At 37.9% G+C, this 25,625-nt stretch overlaps 1 protein-coding gene across 2 annotated transcripts in view; it reads right to left on the bottom strand.

The window, feature by feature from the left end:
- The window catches only part of LOC131440652 (GPI inositol-deacylase), a 254,257-nt gene that overhangs the window by 33,489 nt on the left and 195,143 nt on the right, over positions 1–25,625 (bottom strand). For both annotated transcript variants that reach the window (XM_058612123.1, XM_058612122.1), the window contains exons 14-15: positions 13,909–14,044; positions 13,713–13,854 (exon numbers count right to left, since the gene is read on the bottom strand). In XM_058612123.1, the coding sequence (XP_058468106.1) occupies positions 13,713–13,854; positions 13,909–14,044 (278 nt within the window). The remainder of the gene's footprint in view (positions 1–13,712; positions 13,855–13,908; positions 14,045–25,625) is intronic.

Here is a 25,625-nt window from a genome sequence, read left to right as displayed (position 1 = left end):
CAGATGAAGAGAACATGCTTCGTTTGAGAAATTGTTTGCGTGGAGATGCACTCACGGCAGTACAAAATTTCTTACTACATCCGTCAACGATCGACAAAGCGACAAAGGCCCTTAAGCTTCGTTTTGGGCATCCGCGATATATAATTCGAGTTTTGAAGAATAAGATCATGTCGCTGCCCCCATTAAAGGCCGATTCAATTAACAAAATGATTGATTTTGCCTTTGCTGTTCAAAATCTTTCCGTTACCATTAGCGTTTGTGGCGACGAGGAATACACGCATGATAAGTCAATGGTGGATAGCTTAGTGGAGAAATTACGAGCATCTATGAAGTTAGATTGGGCCAGACATAGTAAGCACTTACAGAAGGTAAATATCTTAGCATTCAGTGATTGGATCTTTGATATGGCGGAGGACGCTAGTATTGTTGCTGACCCCCCTACAGTGCAAGAACATTTCTCAAATAAGGAAATACGCAAAGGTGCGAGAGACTTCGTAAACACACATGACGAATTTCAGGTACGGAGAATGAATCCGTCCGGATCATTGAAAAGTGGACACTGCAGAGTAACCCCAGGTGCCATACCTAAGCTCAATTTTACGTCATGTGTCGCATGCAAAGGAAATTGTACATCATTTGCCAAATGTAAGCGTTTTTTGGATCTTTCCTATGATGGGAGATGGGCGGTGATTCGTGAAACAAGAACATGTCGTAAATGCTTGAAAAGGCACAAAGGAGGATGCGAGTCTAAAGACTGGTGTGAATCAGTGTACCTTTAAGCACCACCCATTGCTACATAAAGAACTAATATCGGATCCGTCTGTAGCATATAATCCACGACGTGATGAGCAATCATGCAATACTCACCGAGGTGGATCAAGTTCAGTTCTTTTTCGTTATATTCCGATAGTAGTTTACGGTAACGGCGTGTCGGTTCATTGTTACGCTTTCTAGACGATGGATCATCATTAACTCTTTTAAATCAAGATCTTGCGAATGAACTCAACCTTTCCGGGGAGCCTCGCCCTTTGTGTTTAAAGTGGACTGGGGGTGCCCATCGACTTGAGGAGGATTCACATATCGTCAGTTTCGATATCTCCGGCCAAAACGGAAGACGGTTTTCGCTTGAAGATGTCCGGACGGTCAAGGACCTTCAGTTACCATCGCAATCACTCGACGTTGAACAACTTCAAGCCGAGTATCGTTATCTTCAAAAAATTCCTTTACAGTCTTACCAAAACGTTAGACCACGACTTCTGATTGGGGTGAAACACGCTAATGCCACCCTCGTGAGAAAGAGTCGTGAAGGACAGTATGGCCAACCTATCGCGATTAAGACGAACCTCGGATGGACAGTTTATGGTGGAGCTACAACAGAGCAGACAATGAATATGCTTCACTACACGTATCACGTATGCCTATGTGACCATGAAAGCGATGATAGTATACAACAATCTATGAAAAACTATTTCAATATCGATAGTCTAGGCATAACACGCCCTGCAAGGGAAACTCGTTCCTGTGATGATGAGCGAGCCTTCAAACTTCTACAAGATCTCACCCTATTCAACGGAAAGAGGTACGAAACCGGATTACTCTGGAGACGAGACGACATCAGACTGCCAGATAACAAGCAAATGGCTCTAAAACGTTTCTACAATCTGGAACACCGTATGAAAAAGGACCGTGACTTGGCTGGTGTTATGAAGAATAAGATGGCAGAATATTTAGTAAAAGGCTATATACGGAGACTCACAAACGATGAGCTAGCGGAAAGCCATCAACGTTCGTAGTATTTGCCAGTATTCCCAGTTTCTAATCCCAACAAACCTGGCAAAATAAGGCTGGTATGGGACGCTGCTGCCACGTCGAATGGAATTTCGTTAAATTCTGTCCTGTTAACAGGACCCGATTTACTTACCCCGTTAACATCGGTGCTGTGTAGATTCCGGGAGTATCGCTTCGCTATAGCCGGTGACATACGTGAAATGTTTCACCAGGTACGCATTCGCGGTGAAGACCAGCATAGTCAGAGATTTCTGTGGAGGGACAACGATGACCAGAATGAACCAAGTGTATACGTCATGGAAGTCATGACTTTTGGGGCGTGCTGTTCCCCGGCAAGTGCACAATTCACGAAAAACCTCAACGCGGAACGCTTTAGAGGATTATTTCCAGCTGCTACGACAGCAATAATCGAGAACACCTACGTTGATGACATGCTATGCAGCTCTGAAACTGAGAAAGATGTAATTGATCTAGTAAGAACAGTCTGCTTCGTCAACGAGCAAGGCGGATTCGAAATCCGAAATTGGGCGACAAACTCTCCTACGGTTCTCTCTGCAATTTGTGGCAAGGAATCAACAGAAAAAAGCCTTGACTTTTCTTCGGATTTGGCCACAGAAAAGGTGCTTGGCATGTGGTGGAACACCAGTAGCGATTGTTTCACATTCAAGTTGAATCAATTCAGACTGGGGCAAGACCTGTTGGAAGGAACTCGTTGCCCCACTAAGCGCGAGGTTTTACGCACTCTAATGTGCATCTATGATCCGCTTGGCCTAATATCACACTATCTGATGTTCCTAAAAGTGCTGCTTCAGGAAATCTGGCGCACTGCCGTCGGCTGGGATGAGAAAATCAGCCTACCATGCTTTGAAAAATGGCGAATGTGGATAAAACTTCTTCCTCAAATCGAAAATCTTAGCATTCCGAGGTGCTATAGACAGGTCACTTCAACGCGTACTGAAATAGAGATCCAGCTTCACACCTTCGTTGATGCAGGAGAGAACGGTATGGCAGCCCTAGTATATCTCCGATACGTCGAGGGGACAACGGTCGAATGTACGCTGGTTAGTGCCAAAACCCGCGTGGCACCACTTAAGTATTTATCAATCCCAAGAGTAGAGCTCCAAGCGGCTCTTATCGGGGCAAGACTCGCGGTCTCTACAATCCGTGGGCTATCTATCGAGATCAAGCGACGTGTTTTCTGGTCCGACTCGCGAAACGTGCTATCTTGGTTACGATCGGAACACCGCAAATACAGCCAGTTCGTGGGAGCGCGAGTTAGCGAAATCCTTGAGCTGACGGACGTCTCCGATTGGAGATGGATTCCAACGAAATGGAACGTTGCTGACGAAGGCACAAAATGGCAACGTCAGCCAACCTTATCCAGCGACAGTAGGTGGTACAAAGGTCCCGAGTTCTTATGGACATCTGAAATTGATTGGCCAAAAATGCCTGTTAAAATAGGGAGTACATCTGAAGAACTACGCGCCAGTGTACATGCGCATTTTGAGAGTTCGTATACTGTGTTGCCAGCTAAAAAATTTTCCAAATGGAGACACTTGGTCCGTGTAACAGCATACGTTTTGCGTTTTGCAAACATCCGTAAAATGCGAATAATCGGAGTCCTGACTAGTGAAGAAATTCTTCGGGCTGAAGAATTTCACTATCGCATAGCACAGTGGGATGCATATCGTGATGATTTCTCAATGCTCACATTAGAAGGCAGGAAAGGCGCTGTAGCTAAACGAAGTCCGCTATATAAATTAAATCCCTTTGTCGATGAAAAAGGTATCCTCAGAATGCGCGGCAGAATCATAAATTGTGAATATGTGCCAATGGAAGTTAAATGTCCCATTATCCTCCCACGAGACCATGCAGTTACTAGGCTAGTCGTGGAGAGTTATCATCAAAGATTCCATCACCGGAATAATGAGACAGTTATTAATGAAATACGACAAAAGTTCAGTATTCACCGTTTGCGCAGAGTATACTGCAAAATCAGAACCAACTGTCAGCGATGCAAGATCCGAACAGCTTTTCCACGTCCACCAGCTATGGCGGATCTTCCAATATGCAGACTAGCAGCATTTACTCGTCCGTTCACTCATACAGGCGTGGACTATTTCGGACCGATTGAGGTGGCAGTGGGGAGACGGGTTGAGAAGAGATGGGGGGTCCTTTTGACATGCCTTACTGTGCGCGCAATTCACATAGAAGTAGCTAGCTCTTTAAATACCGCTTCGTGCATAATGGCTCTACGTAATTTTATGTCACGTCGTGGTACTCCGGCAGTTTTCTATAGTGACAGGGGGACCAACTTTATTGGCGCAGACCGTGAGTTGAAAGTAGCTCTGCGTGATGCCAACCAAAATGCGATGATAAAAGAGATGGTATCGTCAAGTACATCCTGGCGCTTTAACCCCCCAGCATCTCCCCGTATGGGGGGGAGCTGGGAACGGCTAATTCAAAGCGTGAAGCGGAACCTGTCAGAGTTGAATCTATCTCGGCGACCGTCGGATGAGGAGCTAAGAAACGCGTTAAAAGAGATCGAAGGAGTTATCAATGCGCGGCCATTAACTCACGTACCGATAGAGGATGAGGGAGCTCCCGCGTTGACTCCTAATCACTGGCTGTTAGGTGCTTCTAATGGTTCCAAACCGCTAACACTCTTAAACGATAGCTCAGTGGCACTCAGGCGCGGTTGGCACGTGTCACAAGTATTGGCCAATCGATTCTGGCGCAGATGGCTCCAGGAGTATCTACCAGAGATCACCGATCGTTCCAAATGGCATCAAAGGGTGAATCCGATAAGAGAAGACGACATTGTGCTGATTGTGGATCCAGATCTTCCGAGAAACTGCTGGACAAAGGGACGCGTGATTGGGACAGTAAACAGCGGTGGCCAGGTACGCAGAGTAACGATCCAGACAAACACAGGTGTGTACGAGAGACCGGCAGTCAAAGTCGCGGTGCTCGATGTAAAGTCTAAGGAAGAGTTAGCCAACCCAGGGACAGAGTTGCCGAACTGGGGGGGAGTGTCATCGAACCCCTCGTCACAGATAGCTGATAACACTGCCATCCTTCCCGGAAAGTCTACCCGTTAGATTTATAGCGAACGATAACGGTCATACACAGCGAAGACAGGTATAAGAACGAAACAATCGTCAGTAGAGAGGACTATTGTTCTCAGTTGAAAGCACGTTTTGATGCTGCGCGAATTTAATCTTTATATTCATTTACGAAAAAATCTATACTGCAGTTCCTTTGTTGAGGTTTGTAATTGATTCAGACATTTTCTATAATTCTAATTTGTTATAACCTATGTTTAGAGATACACTTACAATTAACGTAAATCTAAATCTTCACAAAAGAGTAGTGCGTCTCTTGAACTCTAAAAGCGAAGGTAATATTCACCACTATTTATGAATTATAATGCTAATCTATAAATTAATTTAGTGATCAAAGGTGGTACGCGACCGTTATACCGATCAGAATCTTGCCTGTATAAACGACGAGTAAGGGCACTAAACATAAGAAATTATTATAACCTCAATTAAAAACTCAAATTGAACTCAATTATTATTATTAGGAAATTAAAGTTCGGCGTGAAACGAGTGAATCTACCCATTATTGCTCCGAACGGACATATAGGGCCACCTGCTAAAAATTTCGGAAATACCGATCTCGAACTCTTGTTACCTGGAGTAACAATAGTCATTATCAGTAGGCAACTAAACAAACCGATTCCGGCTATCCTGATTCCCGGTATCTGGTTCCGGATGTACCGAAAATAGTGGTCATATATACCAAAACAGATCTCACTCACTTTTCTCAGCGATGGTTTGACCGATGTCCACAAACTTAGATTCAAATGAACGGTCTTTCGGTCCCATACGGAATTCCTGAATTTCATCCGAATCCGACTTCCGGTTCTGGAATTATAGGCTAAAGTGTTTCCAATATTGTACACCGTCACTTAAAATATTTTCGGATGCAACAAACATGTTATGCATAAAAAATCTCTTGGTTTCTTTCAAAAATCGAAGAGAAAATTTTTGAATAGAATACCACAATATTATATGTACATGAGAAAGGCATCATTACACCACTAGGTGGATTAAAACAGGTTTTTGCTAGCTAAAATTACTGTATTACCTAGCATCTTAGGTGATATGCAACACGTGGACAACTTGACGGCTTCAATACATCCGACATATAAGTAAAAACTTTGGTTCCCTGGTTCTGTTAGCTATGGCGACTTCAAAAAAATCGTCCAAGTCAAGGAAAAAGAGCTTTAATGTGCTGATTAATGCCATTAAACGTTGCTTAGTGGATAAGAAGCCAATAAATTCGACTGCAACAACGTATTGAATTCCGCGAAGCCGGTGGAAGACCGACCTAATCAACATCAAAGACGCCACCATCCAAATCATTGGCCAAGAGAGCCAAGGCGAAGTCACCATCAGACAATGAAGATTTTTGTCCTAAACGCCTCCGAAAAGAATTCCCTTTTTTCCCTGTTTCATAGAGACGTAGAATTTGAATTTTACTAATAAAATAAATTTTGTGGCAACAAAAAAATTTCAAATAATTTCAATGGCTTTGTACAATAAGAAATAGAACGTAAATTTTTATAAATTTTATATACTAACCAATGGCAAAAGAAAACTAATGCTATTACAGAGATTATCTGACTAATAACAATACAAGGTAAAAATAATGTATTGCTTGATTTTTGTTTTACAAGCATTTAAGAACAAAAACATATATCTTAAATTTCCCGCTATCCTAAACGATATCAATTACAATTGAAAGAATATTAAGATTTAAATGTCACAAATTTATAATTATTTCGGAATGTATAGAATTTAAAGTCAGATAATCTCTGTAATAGCATTATCAAATAGAGTGGTTGTTACCAACGTGAGTGAACTTCATCTTCCCGAATATGCACCTGAATTGGTTTTAATACTCCAGAAGACAAAAATGCCTTATTTGCATGTATAGCTAATAAATGCATTACATGATGGAGTATTTTTCAATGAAAAAAACAAATGTTTGAACAAAATAAAAAAAAAATTAAAAAAATATCCTCCGCCTTATTCTTATAAACATGCTCGAAAGTATTTTCTGTCAAATGCAAGAAACGGATTTTTTTCATTTGCCTCAATGTTAGATATAACTCAAACTCAAACTCTAAAAGACGTTCAAAGATACCTAATACGAACAAAATGTGATTTTTTGAGAAACACCCTAAGTTGCTCTTTAAAAATAGCTTTAACATTAAAACCGTTGGAGATACCACAATGGTGTCTTCAGCAAAGCTGCTCGATATAAGTTTACCTACAATTTTTCCGAAGGATGCAGTCCTCTTTCTCAACGCATCCGGAAAATAATTTTTTGATCACCCTAATAATTAGAGTAACCCTAATACCACGTACTTCAAAATATGGCATATCTTTCACTGATCATTTGTTTTAAAGACATCAGTTATCAATTGCGTTTGGGTTATGCACAAAAAATGCTCAAATCTTTTGTCCAATACAAAAATATTATTGTTTATAGAGTTAAGGTATATTTACCGAAATTTTTAATATTGTGAGTGAAATCCAAGTTTCAGATTTTGGTAAATTTTGTTCATAATCAATTTCCAACTAAAATATTAAAAACCTGTTTCAATCCACCTAGTGGTGTACGTATGTCGGATCAGGATGTAATTCAATAGCAGGCCTTGGGACCATGAGACCTTTTATTTGAATCTTAGTTTGTGAAAATAGGTTCAGCCGTCTCCGGGCATATTTTTATTACACATGTTTGTTCGTCGAGTCGAATGGTATATGACATTCGGCCCTTCGGCCCTCGGTTAAAAAGTCGGTTTCCACAGTGATTGCATAGCTTTTCTATATGAGAAAGGCAAAAAATATATGTCATAAAATTTAAAAGTTTTGATTGGATATTGTTTGGCAACATTTTCCTAATAATAGAAATTCTCTGTATTTGTACCAAATTTCTTGAGATTCGATGAACGGATACATAAGTTTGTTCTTCAATAAATTATTTCTTGTAATGATGCCAATATTTTGGAGCAGAAAAATGTACATGTCATCGCTTTAATTTTTGAGTTATATACAAACATGTGAAAAAAAAATCTGTTTTAATCCACCTAGTAGTGTTATGATGCCTTTCTCATATTACTTATAACATCATAAATATTACTGTGGAATTCGCTAAAACAACTGTTAATTGAATAGAAATAGGAAACTTTGTTCAGACTTAATCTAACAAACTCTACAAATCTTGTTTACCCTGTAGTTCCGGACCCGGAAGTACTATCCACAACAAATTTAGGAATTCCGTATGAAACTGTAAGACTTTTCCTTTGAACCTATAAGTTTGTGAGAATCGATTTGACCATTTTGAAGGAAAGTGACACATGCACACACAGACATACACACACAAAAATTTACTCAGTTCGTCGAGCTGAGTCGAGTGGTATATGACATTCGGGCCTCCGAGCCTCGGTTAAAAAGTCGGTTTTCACAGTGATTGCATAGCCTTTCTATATGAGATAGGCAAACAATGAAAAATTATACATTCATCGATTTTTTTAAATTTTATTTTGATAGTGCAGGAATGGTAGTTGGGCGAAAATTGTAGCTGGTATTACTAGCAATCGAATGATGTGTAAAAATATAAACCTAGGTCATCGCATTGAACTACGAGATATTTACGATCATTGTAAAAAATACAAGGATCAGCCCCATGGGGTTGTTCGAGCCATTGATGTGGAACAAGGCAACCAAAATTTCTAATGATCTACAATCAAATAGTTCAATCAATCGTCATACTTTTGAATTCGCAAATGCACGAGAGTCTGCTTAGATTGAACTTTATTAGGAACCAAAACCGAAAACGCGAACCCAGAATATAGACTTTATTTGTCGTGATTTGTATTTGTTTTGTAGCCGACAAAATTAAACCAATAGCCCAAATGTATGCAATTAAATGTTTGTACACGATACGGATATCGATATTGGAGCTTTCGATACGGATATCGATATTTAAGCTTCTCTTCGTCTTGTGTTCAAGTTTTGTATGCAAGCAGTTATTTTTATAGCGTTTCTCTACCATTAAAACCATTCTGCGATTTCGGTTGAAACGATAAACTTTTTCTTATTGTCAATCGAGTTCATCTTATATAAATTGGAATTTAATCTTATGCACTCCAAATTTAGCCTGGCGTCAATTTCTCAGGCGAAACGACATAACATGGAATTTCATCCGAACTGGCATGACAGAGCATACCAATTAAAGCTTCAAATCGTTTTATGGCACTTTTCATCTTGCTGTCTAACAACAGCCTACCCCTAGCAGGTAATCTTCAAAATAATTTTCTTCGATTCTTAAAAGAATATCCGGAATCGGTTTGTTTGCCCGTCTACTGATAAAAACTATCAATTGGAGAAGATTTGAGGTCGATTTAGAAAACTTTTTACGGTTTTTCGCCCTTTTCAGTGATGGTATAAAATTTTCAAAACACTTTACCCAATATTTCCGGATCCGGAAGTCGAATCCTGATGAAATTCAGGAATTACATATGAGACCACAGGACCTTTCATTTGAACCAAAGTTTGTGAAAATCGGTCGCGCCATCTATGAGAAAAGTAAGAACACATATTTTCATTTTTTTGCACATTTTACCCCATAATTCCGGAACCGGAAGTCGGATATAAAAAATATTCAGGAATTTCGTATGGGACCACAAGACCTTTCATTTGAATCTAAGTTTGTGACAATCGGATTAGCCATCTCTGAGAAAAGTTAGTGCACTTATTTTCACATTTTTTTGCACATATTACCCCATAATTCCGGAACCGAAGTTTGTGAAAATCGGTCGCGCCACTAATTCCGGAACAAGAAGTCGGATCCAAATAATATTAAGGAATTTTTTATGGGACCACAAAACCTTTCATTTGAATCTAAGTTTGTGAAAATCGGTTAAGCCATCTCCGAGAAAAATTAGTGCAAAAACACGTTACATACACACATACACACACAGACATTTTGCGTACTCGACGAACCGAGTCGAATGGTATATGACACTCGGCCCTCCGGGCCTCGGTTCAAAAATCGGTTCTCATAGTGATTGCATAACCTTTCTATATGAGAAAGGCAAAAAAACATGGAACGGGGAAAATCATATTTTCATTAGTTTTTCCTAAACGATCGTCAAAAATGACATACTTAAAATAATCTACAAACTTCATTCGAGTTTGCAACATTTATTCAAATTCGTCAAGTAACAACTGACCTATGAAAGCTCAAAGTTACCGTTCCAACTTTTTTCCAGGCTGGGTGCTCCGCGTAACTTTTTTAAGCTTGGTATTAAGAGTGTTAATAAATACCTTGCAGCATTTGATTATTACGATTTTTAAACAGTCCGACTCGAACATAATATGCGAAACACACAAAATATACTATGATTTAACAATGCAATAGATTTCCGCAGCGGCATCGTTTTCGCTAACAATTTATTATCAAAGTGTAAGAGGTCTTCGTACTAAAACAAACAATCTGTTTTAGGCACTGTCACAATGCGACTACGATATTATAGTTTTAACAGAAACATGGTTAAAGTCGTCGGTTAAACGATAACATTCTGAGCAGTGAGCTTACCAACAGTTACTGCTTGTACCGATGCGATCGAAATTCAAACACCAGCTCATTTCAGCGAGGCGGCGGAGTGCTGGTTGGAGTGAAAAGAAATGTAAATAGTATCTCAATAACAGCAAACAGCCAGCAGCTAGAACAAGTGACCGTTCGAGTTAATTTGAAACTCTTTTCTTTGTTCGTTTGCGTTGTCTATCTTCCACCTAATTCGGATGTGGCCCTGTATGATACACACTCGTCTTGTGTTCAAGAGATATTTAAGCAGGCTGCTGAAAATGATGTTGTGGTGATGGGTGACTACAATTTACCTCACTTAAACTGGCATTATGAAGAAGTTACAAGCTCGCTGCTTCCAAATTCCATCCTCTGAGCATGAAATTGTTTTAGTAGAAAAATTGTTATCGAACGGACTGCGGCAGATCAATGGTCTTAAGAACATGAACGGACGATTACTAGATCTTGCTCTAACAAATGACCCTGTGATATTTGATTTACTCGAACCACCCTGGCCACTGATGAAAGTTGACCGTCATCACAATCATTTTTTGCTTCACCTGAATCTTACTGCAACTTGTATACCAGATGGAATTGAACCAACTTTTGATGACAATCGGGCGAATTATTTTAACTTGAATGAGCTGTTTAATGGGGTTGACTGGACCGAAATCGTTCTCGGTGACACAATTGATGACACTGTCTCATCTTTTTACACCAAACTGTATGAAATTATTCAGAATAACGTACCAATCAAACAACGTTCCCTTCAGAAGAAATTCAAACAGCCCTGGTGGAACGTCGAACTGCAGCGTCTACGAAATCGTTTGCGAAAGGCAAAGAATCGGTACTTCAAAACCAAGTCCACATGGCATGAATCAGAGTCACGAGAATTAGAACGCCAGTACAATTCTTTGAACGCAACGAAAGGCAAAAAATCGGTACTTCAAAACCAATTCCACATGGCATAAAGCAGAGTCACGGGAATTAGAACGCCAGTACAACTCTTTGAACGCATCTTGTTTTCGGAATTATGTGCAGCGTATTGAGAGCAACGTGAAAGACAACCTAACTTCTTTTTGGAATTACATCGCCAGCCGCAAGAAATCTAAAGGCATTACTATTAACGTTCGTTACAAAGGAGTTTCAGCCGAAACATCGTTGGGCACGGCGAACCTGTTCTCGTCGTTCTTTCAAAGTGTGCTAAGTAATAACTCGCCACCCTTGTCAGAATCGTACTTGAGCGGCTTGCCTAATTATCATCTGGATATTCCACGCATATTTTTTAGTCAACAAGACATCCTCCGTAAGATGTTAACTATCGTTGGTTCGAAAGGAGCAGGGCCTGACGGTTTACCACCTGTTTTCATCAAAAACTGTGCAGCGGCACTCGCATTTCCCGTTTCTATAATATTAAACCGTTCTTTCGCGGATTGTGTTTTTCCGAGTGCATGGAAAATTGCTGCAATAATTCCAATACACAAGAGTGGCAGCATTCATGACGCAGATAACTATCGACCCATTTCGATTCTTAGTTGCTTACCTGAATTGCTAGAGAGCATGCTACACGATGCTTTATATGAGACTGTGCATCACATCATGGCAGATGAACAGCATGGTTTCGTGAGGAAACGTTCTACTACAACAAATCTGATGTGCTACATTTCTGATTTAATCGATCAAATGGAGCGCAAAAAACAAGTGGACGCAATTTACGTTGACTTATCCAAGGCATTCGACAAAGTTCCTCATCGACTTGCTGTTGAAAAATTAAGCACACTTGGCTTTCCGGAGTGGCTGACACAATGGATTAGGACATACTTGACTGGACGCAGTGCTTTTGTACGCATTGGTAACATACAATCTACTTCGTTTGCAATATCATCAGTTGTTCCCCAAGGGAGCCATTTGGGTCCGCTGCTTTTTGTATTGTTTATCAACGACCTCTGCAGAGCTATAAAATCTCCCAAGCTATTGTTCGCGGATGACCTGGAGTTCTTTTGCTGTATAAATTCATTATTGGACTGCAACGCTCTTCAATCCGACATCGATGCACTTGTTGATTGGTGCGAAATCAACGGAATGGAAGTAAACGTACGCAAATGCAACGTAATATCTTTCTCTCGTTTGCGTTGCTCCACTACTTTCGACTACAAAATTTCATCACTAAACATTGAAAGAGTCGCTGTTATAAAGGATCTTGGTGTATTATTAGACCACAAGCTAAAATTTTCAGAATACGTAGCACTGACCACTGCTAAGGCCTTTTCAATGCTTGGTTTCATTCGTCGAAATACTCAGGCTTTCGAAGATGTATACTGTCTAAGAACATTGTACTGTTCAATTGTTCGCAGCATTTTGGAATATGCTGCTTCAGTCTGGGCACCGAATTGAAAGCGTGCAAAAAAGTTTCATACGTTACGCTCTACGTCTGCTGCCTCGGTCCGATTCCGTTCATCTCCCCTCCTATGAGGATCGCTGTCGACTTATCCATCTTCCAACATTAGAGAGCACAAGGATAACCTTGCAACGTCTTTTAATCTTCGACATTGTTGGTAATAATATTGACTGTGCTGAATTACTAAGAAAATTACAATTTCGTGCCCCGTTGAGACGGACCCGGCATATGGAACTGTTTCAGCTACCTAATCATCGCACACAATATGGACAAAACAACCCTCTTAATGTATGTTGCCGATTGTTTAATGAAGTTTATGACAAATTTGATTTTAATGTGTCTAAAAATGTGTTTAAATTATGAATTAGCATTTAAGTGTCTGTGCGATGTAAATTTTCGAAGTCCAAATAAATAAATAAATAATAAATAAATATACTTCAGTCGTTTGCGAGCTTAATTGTTGTGGTTTCATAATGCTAACTTCTCAATATTCTAATACTTCTTCGAGTGAAGTCGAACGATGATCGTGTTCGAATCGTAAACCATAATACTAAACATGGTCGATTCGATTAAATTTTAGTGGAATCGAAATAAATAATGCTACCCCTGCTTCATCTATTTCGAAATAAAATACATGCTTGAATTTTAACTCTGAAAGAACTATAATCATATAACTGAACAGCTTAAGCAAATATTTTGCGCTCAAAAATTATTTATTTTTAAATAATTGTATTTCCATCATTGTTTAACTCACACTGCACAATAAGAAGATATACACATAAATAAATTTAAAAGTTCTGCACTGTATAAACTACGTTCCTTAATAGTCCTAAAATCAATTACACACAACGAGTAACATACATACCTAAAACGTTTCCCCCAAGTTATAAAACAAGGAGAATTAATTACGCATGTCAACATTAACAGGAAAAACACTGATAAATGGAAATTAAAATCGGGATGACTGTTGTAGTTTACTTTATCAGTCTTTTTGTTTCGTTTTTCTCCTGAGAAAAAAGAGTTGTTAATCAAATGGCACATAGCCAAGTTTATCAACCTACCGTTCTTTTGTGTTTCAGGTACTGCTGTCTTGTAGGGTGAGTTTTCTTTTGAAGGGGACAACCAGATTAAATTGTATTCCGACGCTATCGCATTGGACGCATAACGTTTTGAATACCCTTCGTACATCCAAGTGAGCTGAAACGAAATAATACTAATTATGCTCTTCTCCTTTAATTGTCGTACAAAGTAGTTGCATTGAATATTGTTTAGAATGACAAATTATATATCTTTCATCTAATTAATTAAATAACATTGTTGCATAGAAATTTCTAATTTGACCAACATTATTATCAACTTGTAGGTCGTGCGGGTCTGCTATACAGGGTTCATATTTGAGTACAAAATGACTTCAAATCCGTATCAAATGCTCTTGGATCTTTGATGTTCCACCGGATAAATAATGTTATGAAAATGTTTCCTTTGTCAACAATGCCCAATATGTGAAGGCTGGGTGAGATGAGTGTTAGGGGTTCTAAGAGGCAAAGATTTTGGAATAAGAATAACAACAAGATTCGAGCTTTTAACATTTTGATAAGACAGCTTTGTAAGCAAAAGTAAGGTCTTGCTGGAAAATGTTCCTAAGTTTCTTTCTAGATTGCTCAAATGAAGATTTTAGCTGAATATCAATTGATTTCCTGGCGACAGGCGACAGGCGACGAGATAAGAATTTTCAAAGAAATAATTAAGCTAGAGTAAGACTTCCAATACACATATATTCATTTCATTGTTTCTGTTAATATTACAATAAATTATTTCAGGTTATCAAATTTTTCACTACTCGCATTTGCTGCTAGTGCCTGATGCTAGATACTACTCTCGCTAAAATAACTTCCTTTGCTTATTTATTTGTTTACCTAACTTTTATTCACTACTTCATATCTGTACTGTTAACCTGGCGTATAACATCCGCGCCTGATTTATTAGTAATTCAACGGTAAGGCCGTAGTAATGGTGAGGCTAGTTATGCGACCGCCTCTTGCGCCAATATCCAGGGGCGCCAAAAATTAAAATGAAATGAAAAAACCTGTTTAATCCACCTCGTGGTGGATGATGCTTTTCTCACATCTCTCAAGTTATCATATATAAATGTGTGGTATTCTTCAAAATAATTCTTTGATTCTTGAAAAACAGAAAGGTTTGTCCATAAACTTGTCCGGGCCCCTCCCGAAATCAGAAACAGATATACAATTATTTAGAAGGTCTAAGACATGTGTTTCAGAAATAGCAACACAGTAAACGTAATGTAATACAATAACAGTTCTAGTGCAAAAGTCTAAACTGTCTGTTAAAAACACCCGTAAAAGGCACACCGAGAATTAGGTACATAAGCAATCTTCAGTTACATTTTTTTAATATTTGGGCCCCTCTCGAAACGAAATCCTGGGTACGGGCCTGTGTATAACCTACAGAATGAAACAGTACTCAGATTGGTTAGGACATTTGTGGGAAACGAAATAAAAAAAAGTTCTACTATTGCAGGTACTTTGCCGCTTTTAGTGGCGGTATACATGTTTTAACAATCTTTACCCTGTAATTCCAGAACATAGTGTCGGATCCGGATCCGGATGAAAATTTGCAATTCAATATGGAACCACAAGGTTTTTTTTCTGAGCCTAAATTTTTGAAAATCGGTCAAGTCAAGTGAGTTAAATCTATATATGACTGGTGCTTTTGGAATTAGAAATCGGGAACTTGGATAGCCGGAATCGGTTTGTTTGGTTGTCTACTGGTAACGGCAACCGACTGGAATAGTTTCGAGGCCAACTAAGAATTGCAAAAGGTTATGCAATCACTGTGAAAACCGACTTCTGAACCGAGGCCCGTAGGCCATTTGTGTGCTCGAGGAACTGAGTCGAATGGTATATGAAACTCGGCCCTCCGAGCCTCGGTTCAAAAGTCGGATTTCACAGTGATTGCATAACACTTCTATATAGGAAGGGCAAAAAGAATTCGATTAAATTTCCTAAAATTGGATGGTGCCGTAATGAATTTAAAGCTTAAGACGGGATGGCGTCTTATGTACGACTCATTTAGTTTTTTTTTAAATAACTATTTTTTGGAATTTGAGTTAAAATTAAATTATTAAATTGGGTGTTCAGCCACAAGTGGTGACTTTTCAGCCCTATTATATATATATATATATATATATATATATATATATATATATATATATATATATATATATATATATATATATATATATATATATATATATATATATATATATATGATTTGGTTATTACCATGAGGACATTATTTGCTTCCGCAATTCTGAGATTTTTTGTGTAGGAAAAATTCTAAACCTACTTGTACCTACTTACTAACTAATACAGAGAGCGAAACGATTCAATTGAAGATTGCATCGGTTTTTGTCGGAATTTGCTTATAATATTATGTGACATTACATCTAATGGTTCTATATTTGTGAGTCTGTGTAACTCATTTGTACTAAACCAGGGAGGACGCTTCAAAATCATTTTCAGAATTTTATTCTGAATCCTTTGAAGCGTTTTCTTCCTGGTGGAACAACAACTTGACCAAATTGGTACTGCATAAAGCATGGCTGGTCTGAATAGAATTTCTGTTTATAAGAGGATATAAACATTTAATATATTTATTACACTTTGCCTGGATTCCTTCAATGTGATCCTTGAAAGTGAGTTTTTTGTCATACGTTAACCTAGGTATTTAGCTTGATCAGACCATGTCAACTCCAAGCCATTCAATTTGTAAACTCATTTAGTTGCTGGGCCTTTGTGGAGCTGTGTGTAAGTACTCGGTATAAGTTGTTTACTACTTTCGCGGGGATCTCTCAAACATTAATACTAATCTCTCTCACGAAGTCGGCCGTTCAATGCATAGGACGCTGGTCTTACAAATCAGTTGTCGTATGTTCGAGCCCCCACCAGGAAGGATTCGTAGTGTCAGTAGAATCGTATCACCAGCCATGCACTGGTTCTATACACTCTGAATCGGCTGCGAAGTCTGTTGAAACAGAAAGTCAAATTCCACTACAGGAATGTAATACCAAGGCTTTGTTTTGCTTCTCGGCGATGGTTGAACCGATTTTTACAAGCATAGGCTCGTTTGAAAACTATTGTCGAGCCATTGAGCAAGTTCGATGATCAAATAGCTCTGACTTTCGGTTTCGGAGATATGATGCAGTGCAGTCGAAGCTAAATCATCTACAAAGGATGATCCTAGTGGCGATGATAGGAGGATTCACAACATTTCCTACTTATGCTCTAGAGGCGCTACTGTGCATTAAACCACTTTATGTGCTCCTAAACCAAGAAGCATTATCTTGTGCATACCGTCTTAAGGTTACAGGGCCTTGGCACAGTAACCCTATAGACTGTGCTACTAGCCACACTCGATTGTGATCTCAAATGGTTACTTGGGATGAGTATTTACTAGCAGCTTTCAAAACATTCTATTTATTTATTTCGTCAAGCAAATGTAGACTTCATATGAATTGTTTACAATGTTCACTTACACACTACGCATTATGTCTACGACAAAGCTGAGATTTCATTTAATTTTTTGACATAGTAAGGTCAAGATGTTCGCAGTATTGATTGTAATAGCGCATTATTCGATTGACTGGACTGTATTTTGCATAATTTGTTCTAGTATGTCTTCTAAAAATAATTTCCTGGAACGTAGTTGTCGGCTAGATATTTAAGAATTTAATTGCGATAATAATGGAGCTGATAGAATGCGTTGAGAAATAATGTCGGTGATAAAATAAAGCATTGCAAAGTCGCGGCGTTTTTTAAGTGTTTGTATAATGATGAACAAGCAGCGTGCTTCATATGATGGTAGAGGAAATGCTGTCCAGTTTAATTTACGAAGTGCATATAAAAGAAATTGTTTTTGTATCGATTCAATGCGTTCTTCGTGAATAATGTGATATGAATTCCATACTAGGCAGCAATATTCCAAAATAGGTATCACATATGTACTATAGAATATTTTATAGTATATGGGTCTTGAAAACTATGACTAAAGTGTTTGATAAAGCCCAGCATACTATTTGCTTTATTGATTATTGTGTTGTAATGCTCCACAAATGTGAGTTTGGAGTCCAAGATTACACCTAAATCTCATACAATTTTTTTTTCTACTATTTGATTTCCTAAAAATATATCTACAGAATGGGTTTCGTTTTTCTGCATATATAAGCACTTTTATATTTTTGAGTATGAAGGAAATGTCGTTTATATGTAAAATGAGAAGAAGAGGCCCTAGGTGAGAGCCAGAGGTACGCCAGATGTTACATTAATTTGTTCAGATTTTATATTTTGGAAGTGAACTACTTATACACGATTCGTTAAGTATGATTCAAGCCGCTCCAGAAGGCTATGTTCTATGCCATATTTTTGTAGTGTGTATAGAAGTAGTGGTGTGTCAGTACGGTCGAAAGCACTAAAGTTGGTGTAAAGAGTTTCTAAGTGATTGCCAGCGGCCATTGCGTTCAGAGTGAATGTCACAAATTCAAGAAGATTTGTTGTAGTTGAGCGGCCTTTGAAAAAACCATGCTGTTTGTTTATTATTACATTTTGAAGTTGATAAAAAAGTTTTTCGTTTACAATTTTGGAATGCAAGGGATAATGGCTATTCCACGGTAGTTTCGAATGTTAGATTTTGAGCCAGATTTGGATTTTGGTACAAGAAAAGAATATTTCCATGCTTTAGGAAAACTACATTTATTAAGTGATAGGTTAAAAAGTATTTGTAGTGGTAGTGTGAGTTCTTCAGCAAGATTTTTTTTTAATATTTGTGGTATACAGTCTGGTCCAGGCCCTTTGGAGGCGTCTACGTTTTTCAGTGCTGTCGAAATGTCATGATCTTATAGATGGTTTACAGAGATGGGGTTGGAAAATGCAGGTATGAAAGAAAAGTATTCACGGTCACGGTCAGTTTCTAAACACGATGTATATAGGTACTTCTTGAAAAAAATTTGCAAATTGTTTGCAGATTTCTGCACTATTTTTTCCTACATGTCCGTCGAGATGCATTTGAGATGAAAAACTGTTTCTTTTTAGTTTAGTTATCGTGTAGTAAAAAAAATTAGGACAAGTTTTTATTGGATTTTCAATTTTGTGTTTATATTTTTCATGTGCTGCACTTATGGCTATTTTGAGTTGATTGCAAAAGATCGTATTGGTTCGTCTACTCAAGAAATTTGCCAGCTGTTCTCGGAAAGGTTCGCAAGCGTTTTCTCTTGCGATTTTCTATCTCCGCAGGAAATAGCACGCGCCGCGAATAATGTTCCTGTATCCAATTATACTTTGCACTCGATCAATATAGACGAGGAATCGATACAAACGGCAATCGTTGGTATGAAGGCTTCCACCTCTGCAGGCCCAGACGCCATACCAGCAGTCATCTTAAAGAAATGTTCAATCAGGTTAATTGCCCCCCTTTGCCGTTTATTTAATATGTCACTAGCTATGGGAGTATTCCCCAACTTATGGAAAGCTTCATTCATGTTTCCGTTCTACAAGAAAGGAGACAAAAGAGATATAAACAACTACCGTGGTATAACTTGTATAAGCGCTATCCCCAAGCTGTTCGAAACATCTGGAATTCCGCAGGGGAGCCATCTCGGCCCTTTGATCTTCTTGCTTTACTTTAACGACGTTAATTTTTCTCTGGAAGGACCGCGCATATCTTTTGCAGATGACCTCAAGATCTACCGTGTTATTCGCACCTTAGAGGATGCGACGTTTCTTCAGCGACAATTGGCAATCTTTTCGGATTGGTGCAAATTGAATCACATGACCGTTAATCCAGAAAAATGCTCGATCATAACATTCACGAGAAAAAAAGTACCTTTGAAATTCGAATACTTTATTGAGCGATTCATGATTGGTAGATCGACGTGCATCAAGGACCTCGACGTTTTTCTTGACGAGCAGTTAACATTTAGGCAACACACCAACTACATTGTGGCTAAAGCTTCTCGCTGCCTTGGATTCGTGATGAGAATGGCTAAGCATTTTACGGATGTTTACTGCTTGAAATCCCTATACTGTTCACTCGTTCGCTCTACTCTGGAATATTGTTCAGCTGTTTGGAACCCTCACTACCTCAATGGCGTTAATAGAATCGAGTCAATTCAACGTAGATTCGTTCGATTCGCTCTTCGCCGTTTACCTTGGACCAATCCTCATCAACTACCGAGCTTTGAAAGTCGCGGATTGCTAATCGGTCTAGACACACTGCAAGTAAGACGCGAGCTATCGCGTGCTTTAATGATAGCAGACGTTTTGAATGATAGAATCGACTGCCCCACTTTGCTCCGTGAAATCAACATCAATGTTCGTCCTCGAGCTCTCCGCAACAACGCTTTTCTTCGACTTCCTTTACGCCGCACTAACTACGGGATAAACGGTGCGATTATCGGCTTACAACGGTCATTTAATCGAGTGTCATCTGAGTTCGACTTCAATCTTTCACGGCATAAAACTAGGACTAAATTCTTACATAGTATTAGAATTAATCATTAGGACCACATCGTGTCTGTTGATTTTACAACAAATAAATAAATAAATAAATAAATGTCTATGTAATTTTGGAGATAAGTGGCACTTTTTTCTTGTTTGTAAATTTTGTGTGCTTTTTGATTTCTATTTTGCAGATGTTTCAGTTGTGAATTGAACCATGCACGTAATTTGCTGTTATAATTTTTTCTTCTTCTTTTCTTTGGTGAGCTTCTGATAATATATTGCTTACAATTTGATAAAGTTTGTCTACTTCGTCATCGAAATATCCTTCTACACTCAACACATTTCGACAATTAATTATATTTAGTCTACGCTTGACTGCTTCAAAGTCAATTTTATTGTATTCCGGCACTTCCTCATACTCCGAGTTGTAGGGGAGGGATGCATTGTGTAAAAATAATGAATATTCAATTGCGTAGAGTAAGAAGTACTCGCTTTGAGTGTTGGTCGTTGACTTTACTAGAATCGCTAACGTCTTTTATGGCACTGTGTAACGAGGCCTCAAATGACTGCATGCGCTGACCTACTCTACCACAAATGTTGTGGTCGTTTCTGCTGATACTTGATAATGACTGCTTCACGTAGATGAGCAAGTGCTCGACACTGTGGAATATTTCCAGGTAATGGGTTTTCAGAGGTCCGGTGATACGTTTCCGTTTGATTTTTAATGTAGAACACATTTTTGATTTCTATATAGGGGTGCAAATTAGAAACATAAGAAAAATACACGTAGAAATGTGGTCAGGTTTTAAACAATTACAGCTCAGTCAATTTGGTATCAATTATTAATATCATGTCACCACTTGATTGGAAATATTTCTACGTATTGATTTGAATGTTCATAACCATGTATTTTTAATTGTATATCATTGAAATGTTGATTAATAGCTAGCAGTGTCCTATTTTGTCTGCAAAAAATCTCCGGCATACCGGATTTCCCTGCCATAGTCGACGGTTTTGAAGGAGTAAGCGATATATCAAAGGGAAAACATCGCTCTGATTGGTCAATCGATGCAAAAGCGAAGCTGTTGGAAGCACGCGAAGCTATAAATAAAAGCAAAATTATAGCTAACGTTCCAGTCCTACACGTGGCTTGCTAGAGGTAGGTTGTTGCTAGACAGCAAGACAAAAAGTGCCATAAAACGATTTGAAGCTTTGATTTTTATGCTCTGACCTTGTGTCATGAAAGATTGGATGAAATCCCATATTATGTCGTTTCGCCTGAGAAATTGACAACAACCCCTGGGTAAATTTTGAGTGCATAAGATTAATTTCTTATTTATATAAGATGAACTCGATTGATAATGAGAAAAAGTTTATCGCTCCAATGCCCAAGCGCAGAATGGTAGAGAAAGTTGACGCTATAAAAATAACAGCCTTCATACAAAACTTGAACATAAGCTTGGCGAAGAGAAGCTTAAATATCGATATCCGATAGAATTGCATACATTTGGGCTATTGATGTAATTTCGTCGGCTACATAACAAAAACAAATCACGACAAATAGAGTCTATATTCTGGGTTCGCGTGTGGTTGTGGTGTTGGTTCCTAATAAAGATCAATCTAAGCGACTCTCGTGCATTTGCGGATTCAAAAGTGTAACGATTAATTGAAAATAACGATCATTAGAAATTTTGGTTGCCTTGTTCCACATCAATGGCTCGAACAACCCGATGGGGCTGATCCTTGTTGTTTTTGTATACTTTAGAAGTTACTCCTGTTGATGAAGTAGCTTTAGAGTTCCAGCTCCTGTCTTCATTAATTGTTGACAGTCGGCACACACTGGTACCATAAATGCCAGAATAAAATTTTCTTGGTGCCGCTGCACGCCGATGCAGGCTGAATGGTAAGATATTTCGCAGAATTCGCATTTCCAAAGAAAGCGATCGTCAATATTAACAAACGATTTTACACCGCACTTCAATGTGAGATATCATCTGCGTGAGGAATGGTTATCTGGTTATTTGAAACGACAACTTGATGAACACATAGCTTGTTATACGGGCGGTTCTCTATTGAATTGTCGCAGCTTGCAAACATGCGCTTAAACAAAAGCATTTTCACTAGATTTAAATTTGAAAATGTAAAATGTCTACTATATTTTTCCAAGCATCATTGCAGTATTCTGGTCGAAGCTCTGACTGGACATTGCGAACTCAACTATCACATGGCTACTATTCATTTTTTATTTTTTTGTGTGTTTTTTTTATCAACCTATACCACTTGAAAAATCCCCCTTTGTATTGGAAGCTTTTTATACTTCTAATCATTCCCATCAGTATAAAATGGCAGCTTTTCAGCATATGAATCATAGAATGCTAGCCTTACCCATGGAAAAAAATGCTGCATTAAGAGAAAAAAAACTATCTTCGATGTTGAAATACTCAATGGTTATCCGGAATCAATTCAATTCAAATAATCCTTTATAAAAGTAGGACTATGGAAGAAACAATCACTTATACTTTAACCTAACCATTGTATAATTTAAAAAGAATAGGGTAACAGAGGTATTTTGGCCACTTCATATATTTTGGCTCACCTAACAAACTTTATCGATTTCATCGGATTTTATCGATGTTAAGTAACTCAATTTGCATCAATTTGAAGCTAATCACATTAATTTACCTATTGCGGAAGGGGTTTTTAATGATATTACAATATTTGGTGGATATTTTTATAAAGTGGGCCAAAATAAAATCAATCCTAAAGTGGGCCAAAATACCTCTGTTACCCTATTAGTCGAATTCAACAATGATATTGCTCATCCGTTCAAAATTGAAACGAAATAGGTTTGGTCTAGACTATGCACGGAATGCATAAGAACGCAGGTTCGAGTCCTGTCTCTGAGCGTATCTTTTTCCGATAAATCATCTTTTCTGATAGTTTTTCATTCATTTGGCTTCTCCAATATATGTTTCCGCTCAGTCATTGAAAAAACTGAACTTAATTATGGCGGCTTTACGTTAAACCAACTAAAAATAATAAATCACTAGACATCTGTTTCAAAGAGCACTTTACAAAAATTTTGAAAACTTCCAAAGAATCGGATAATAACACCTGTATCGATTGCATTTTGGACAGATGCAAAGAATATGGATTATATTTTTGTGTACGTCACATTCGTCGCAGTGCTCTATTTGTGTTAATTTCCATTTATATAGTCTGTCTTTGGTAGCCGTTTGATTTTTTTTTTAATGTATATTTATTGAAATATGAGTTAAACTTAAATTTTCTGCCCTATTATAAACATGATTTAGTTATTACCATTAAGGCATAATTTGCTTCCGTAATTCTGCTATTTTTGTGTAGGGAAAATTCTAAATCTACTTGTATTGTGTAATGGGAAAAAGGAACTTATATACTAATTTACTAACCAATGACACGAGAGCGAATCGATTCAATTGAAGATTGCATCGATTTTTGTGGGAATTTGCTCATAATATTATGTGACATTACATCTAATGGTTCTATATTTGTGAGTCTGTGTAACTCATTTATACTAAACCAGGGAGGACGCTTCAAAATCATTTTCAAAATGTTATTCTGAGTCCTTTGAAGCGTTTTTTTTTTCCTGGTAGAACAACAACTTGACCAAATTGGTACTGCAAAAAGCATGGCTGGTCGAAAAGTTGTTTATAAATTGATAATTTGTTCTTCAAACGGAGCTTAGTATTTCTGTTTATAAGAGGATATAAACATTTAATATATTTATTACACTTTGCCTGGATTCCTTCAATGTGCTCCTTGAAAGTGAGTTTTTTGTCATACGTTAAACCTAAGTCATTTTGCTTGATCAGATCATGTCAATTCCATGCCATTTAATTTGATAATATGATTATTGTTTGGTTTAAGAAAAGAAGCTCTTGGCTTATGAGGAAAGAAAATTCATTTTCCATTTTGACAGATAATCGCTGAAAATATTTAAGCTTCTTTGTAGGCGAGTGTAGATCACTCTTAGATTTATACCAGTGACTAACAGGCTTGTGTCGTCACAGAATAGCGATTTCTGACAACCACCGAGTAGATTTGGAAGTGTCGTACGGGTAGAAATTCAGATTTACAACTCTGATGGCTAACCTGAAGAGTACGATCAGTTAAATAATTTTTAATCATTTTGATCAAATAAATAGGAAACTGAAAATTAGACATTTTGGCCATTAAACTTTTGTGCCAAACACTGTCGAATGCTTTTTATACACAGATAAAAATATTTTGTGAATTTACATCTATTTTCATGCACATATTTGGAGCAGGTAATTAAACATAAAATTACTTTACAATTCTGTACGTTTCAATACAATTTAATCGCAAAACAAGCGTTAATTGAAAGATACAGTTATATTCATTGAAAATTCTATGCAATTCAATTTAGTTTTGCATCGATGAAGGTTTTCAATCAAAATTTCGATTCAACCTATGTCTATTCCATGTTACTTAGATTTACATCTCGTGTAAATTTCATTATTTCTTTCTGTGTATGTCTAGAAGAGCAACTCCAGTGGATAACCCAGAAGATTTATTTGCTTGTATCATGTTCGTCACTCTTACAAGTTGATGAGTAGTTTAATGTTCGTGACGAAAAAAAATTGAACAAGATATTTTTTTCAATAAGTCCACTGATAGAAGAAAGTATAATTGGTCGATAACTTTATGTTTGTGCTGAGTTCTTATCAGGATGGATGAGAATTACTTTAGCATTTTTCCATCTTTTAAGGAAGTAAGCTAATGAAAACCTTGTTGAAAATTTTAACCAAGAGTCTCAATGCAACATCGAGAAGATTTTTAATAAGAATATTAAAGACTCCATCATGTTTTTAAGTTACCTCATAATTGACTTATTTCAACAAAATTCGTCTCAATAATGTCATGTTATAATAACACTTGAGTTGAAATATGATCAGATTTTAGTAAGACCAAGAATGGCTTTTATCGTATCAAAGAATCCTCACCAGCAACTCTTCACCCGATTGAATCAGTGCCATCAAAGAGAGACGGATCTCATCGCAACAACACAAACCCGGCATGGCTCATATAACATAGAATCGACACCAGTGCGAGAGCGAATACCTCTCGATGACATTTCAGAGAATTAAAGGTTAGCACGCTGCTCTCTGAAGCAACAAATGGTCGCTTATTCTCATTTCGCGATCCGATTCTATACAAGCAGTTGATAATTGCAATAGAATCATTTTACTATTGCCGCT

The sequence above is a fragment of the Malaya genurostris genome, chromosome 1 (assembly GCF_030247185.1).
Source record: "Malaya genurostris strain Urasoe2022 chromosome 1, Malgen_1.1, whole genome shotgun sequence".
NCBI lineage: Eukaryota > Metazoa > Arthropoda > Insecta > Diptera > Culicidae > Malaya > Malaya genurostris.
Note: the sequence above shows the minus strand (reverse complement) of the source record. Positions and strands in the feature narration are given on the sequence as shown.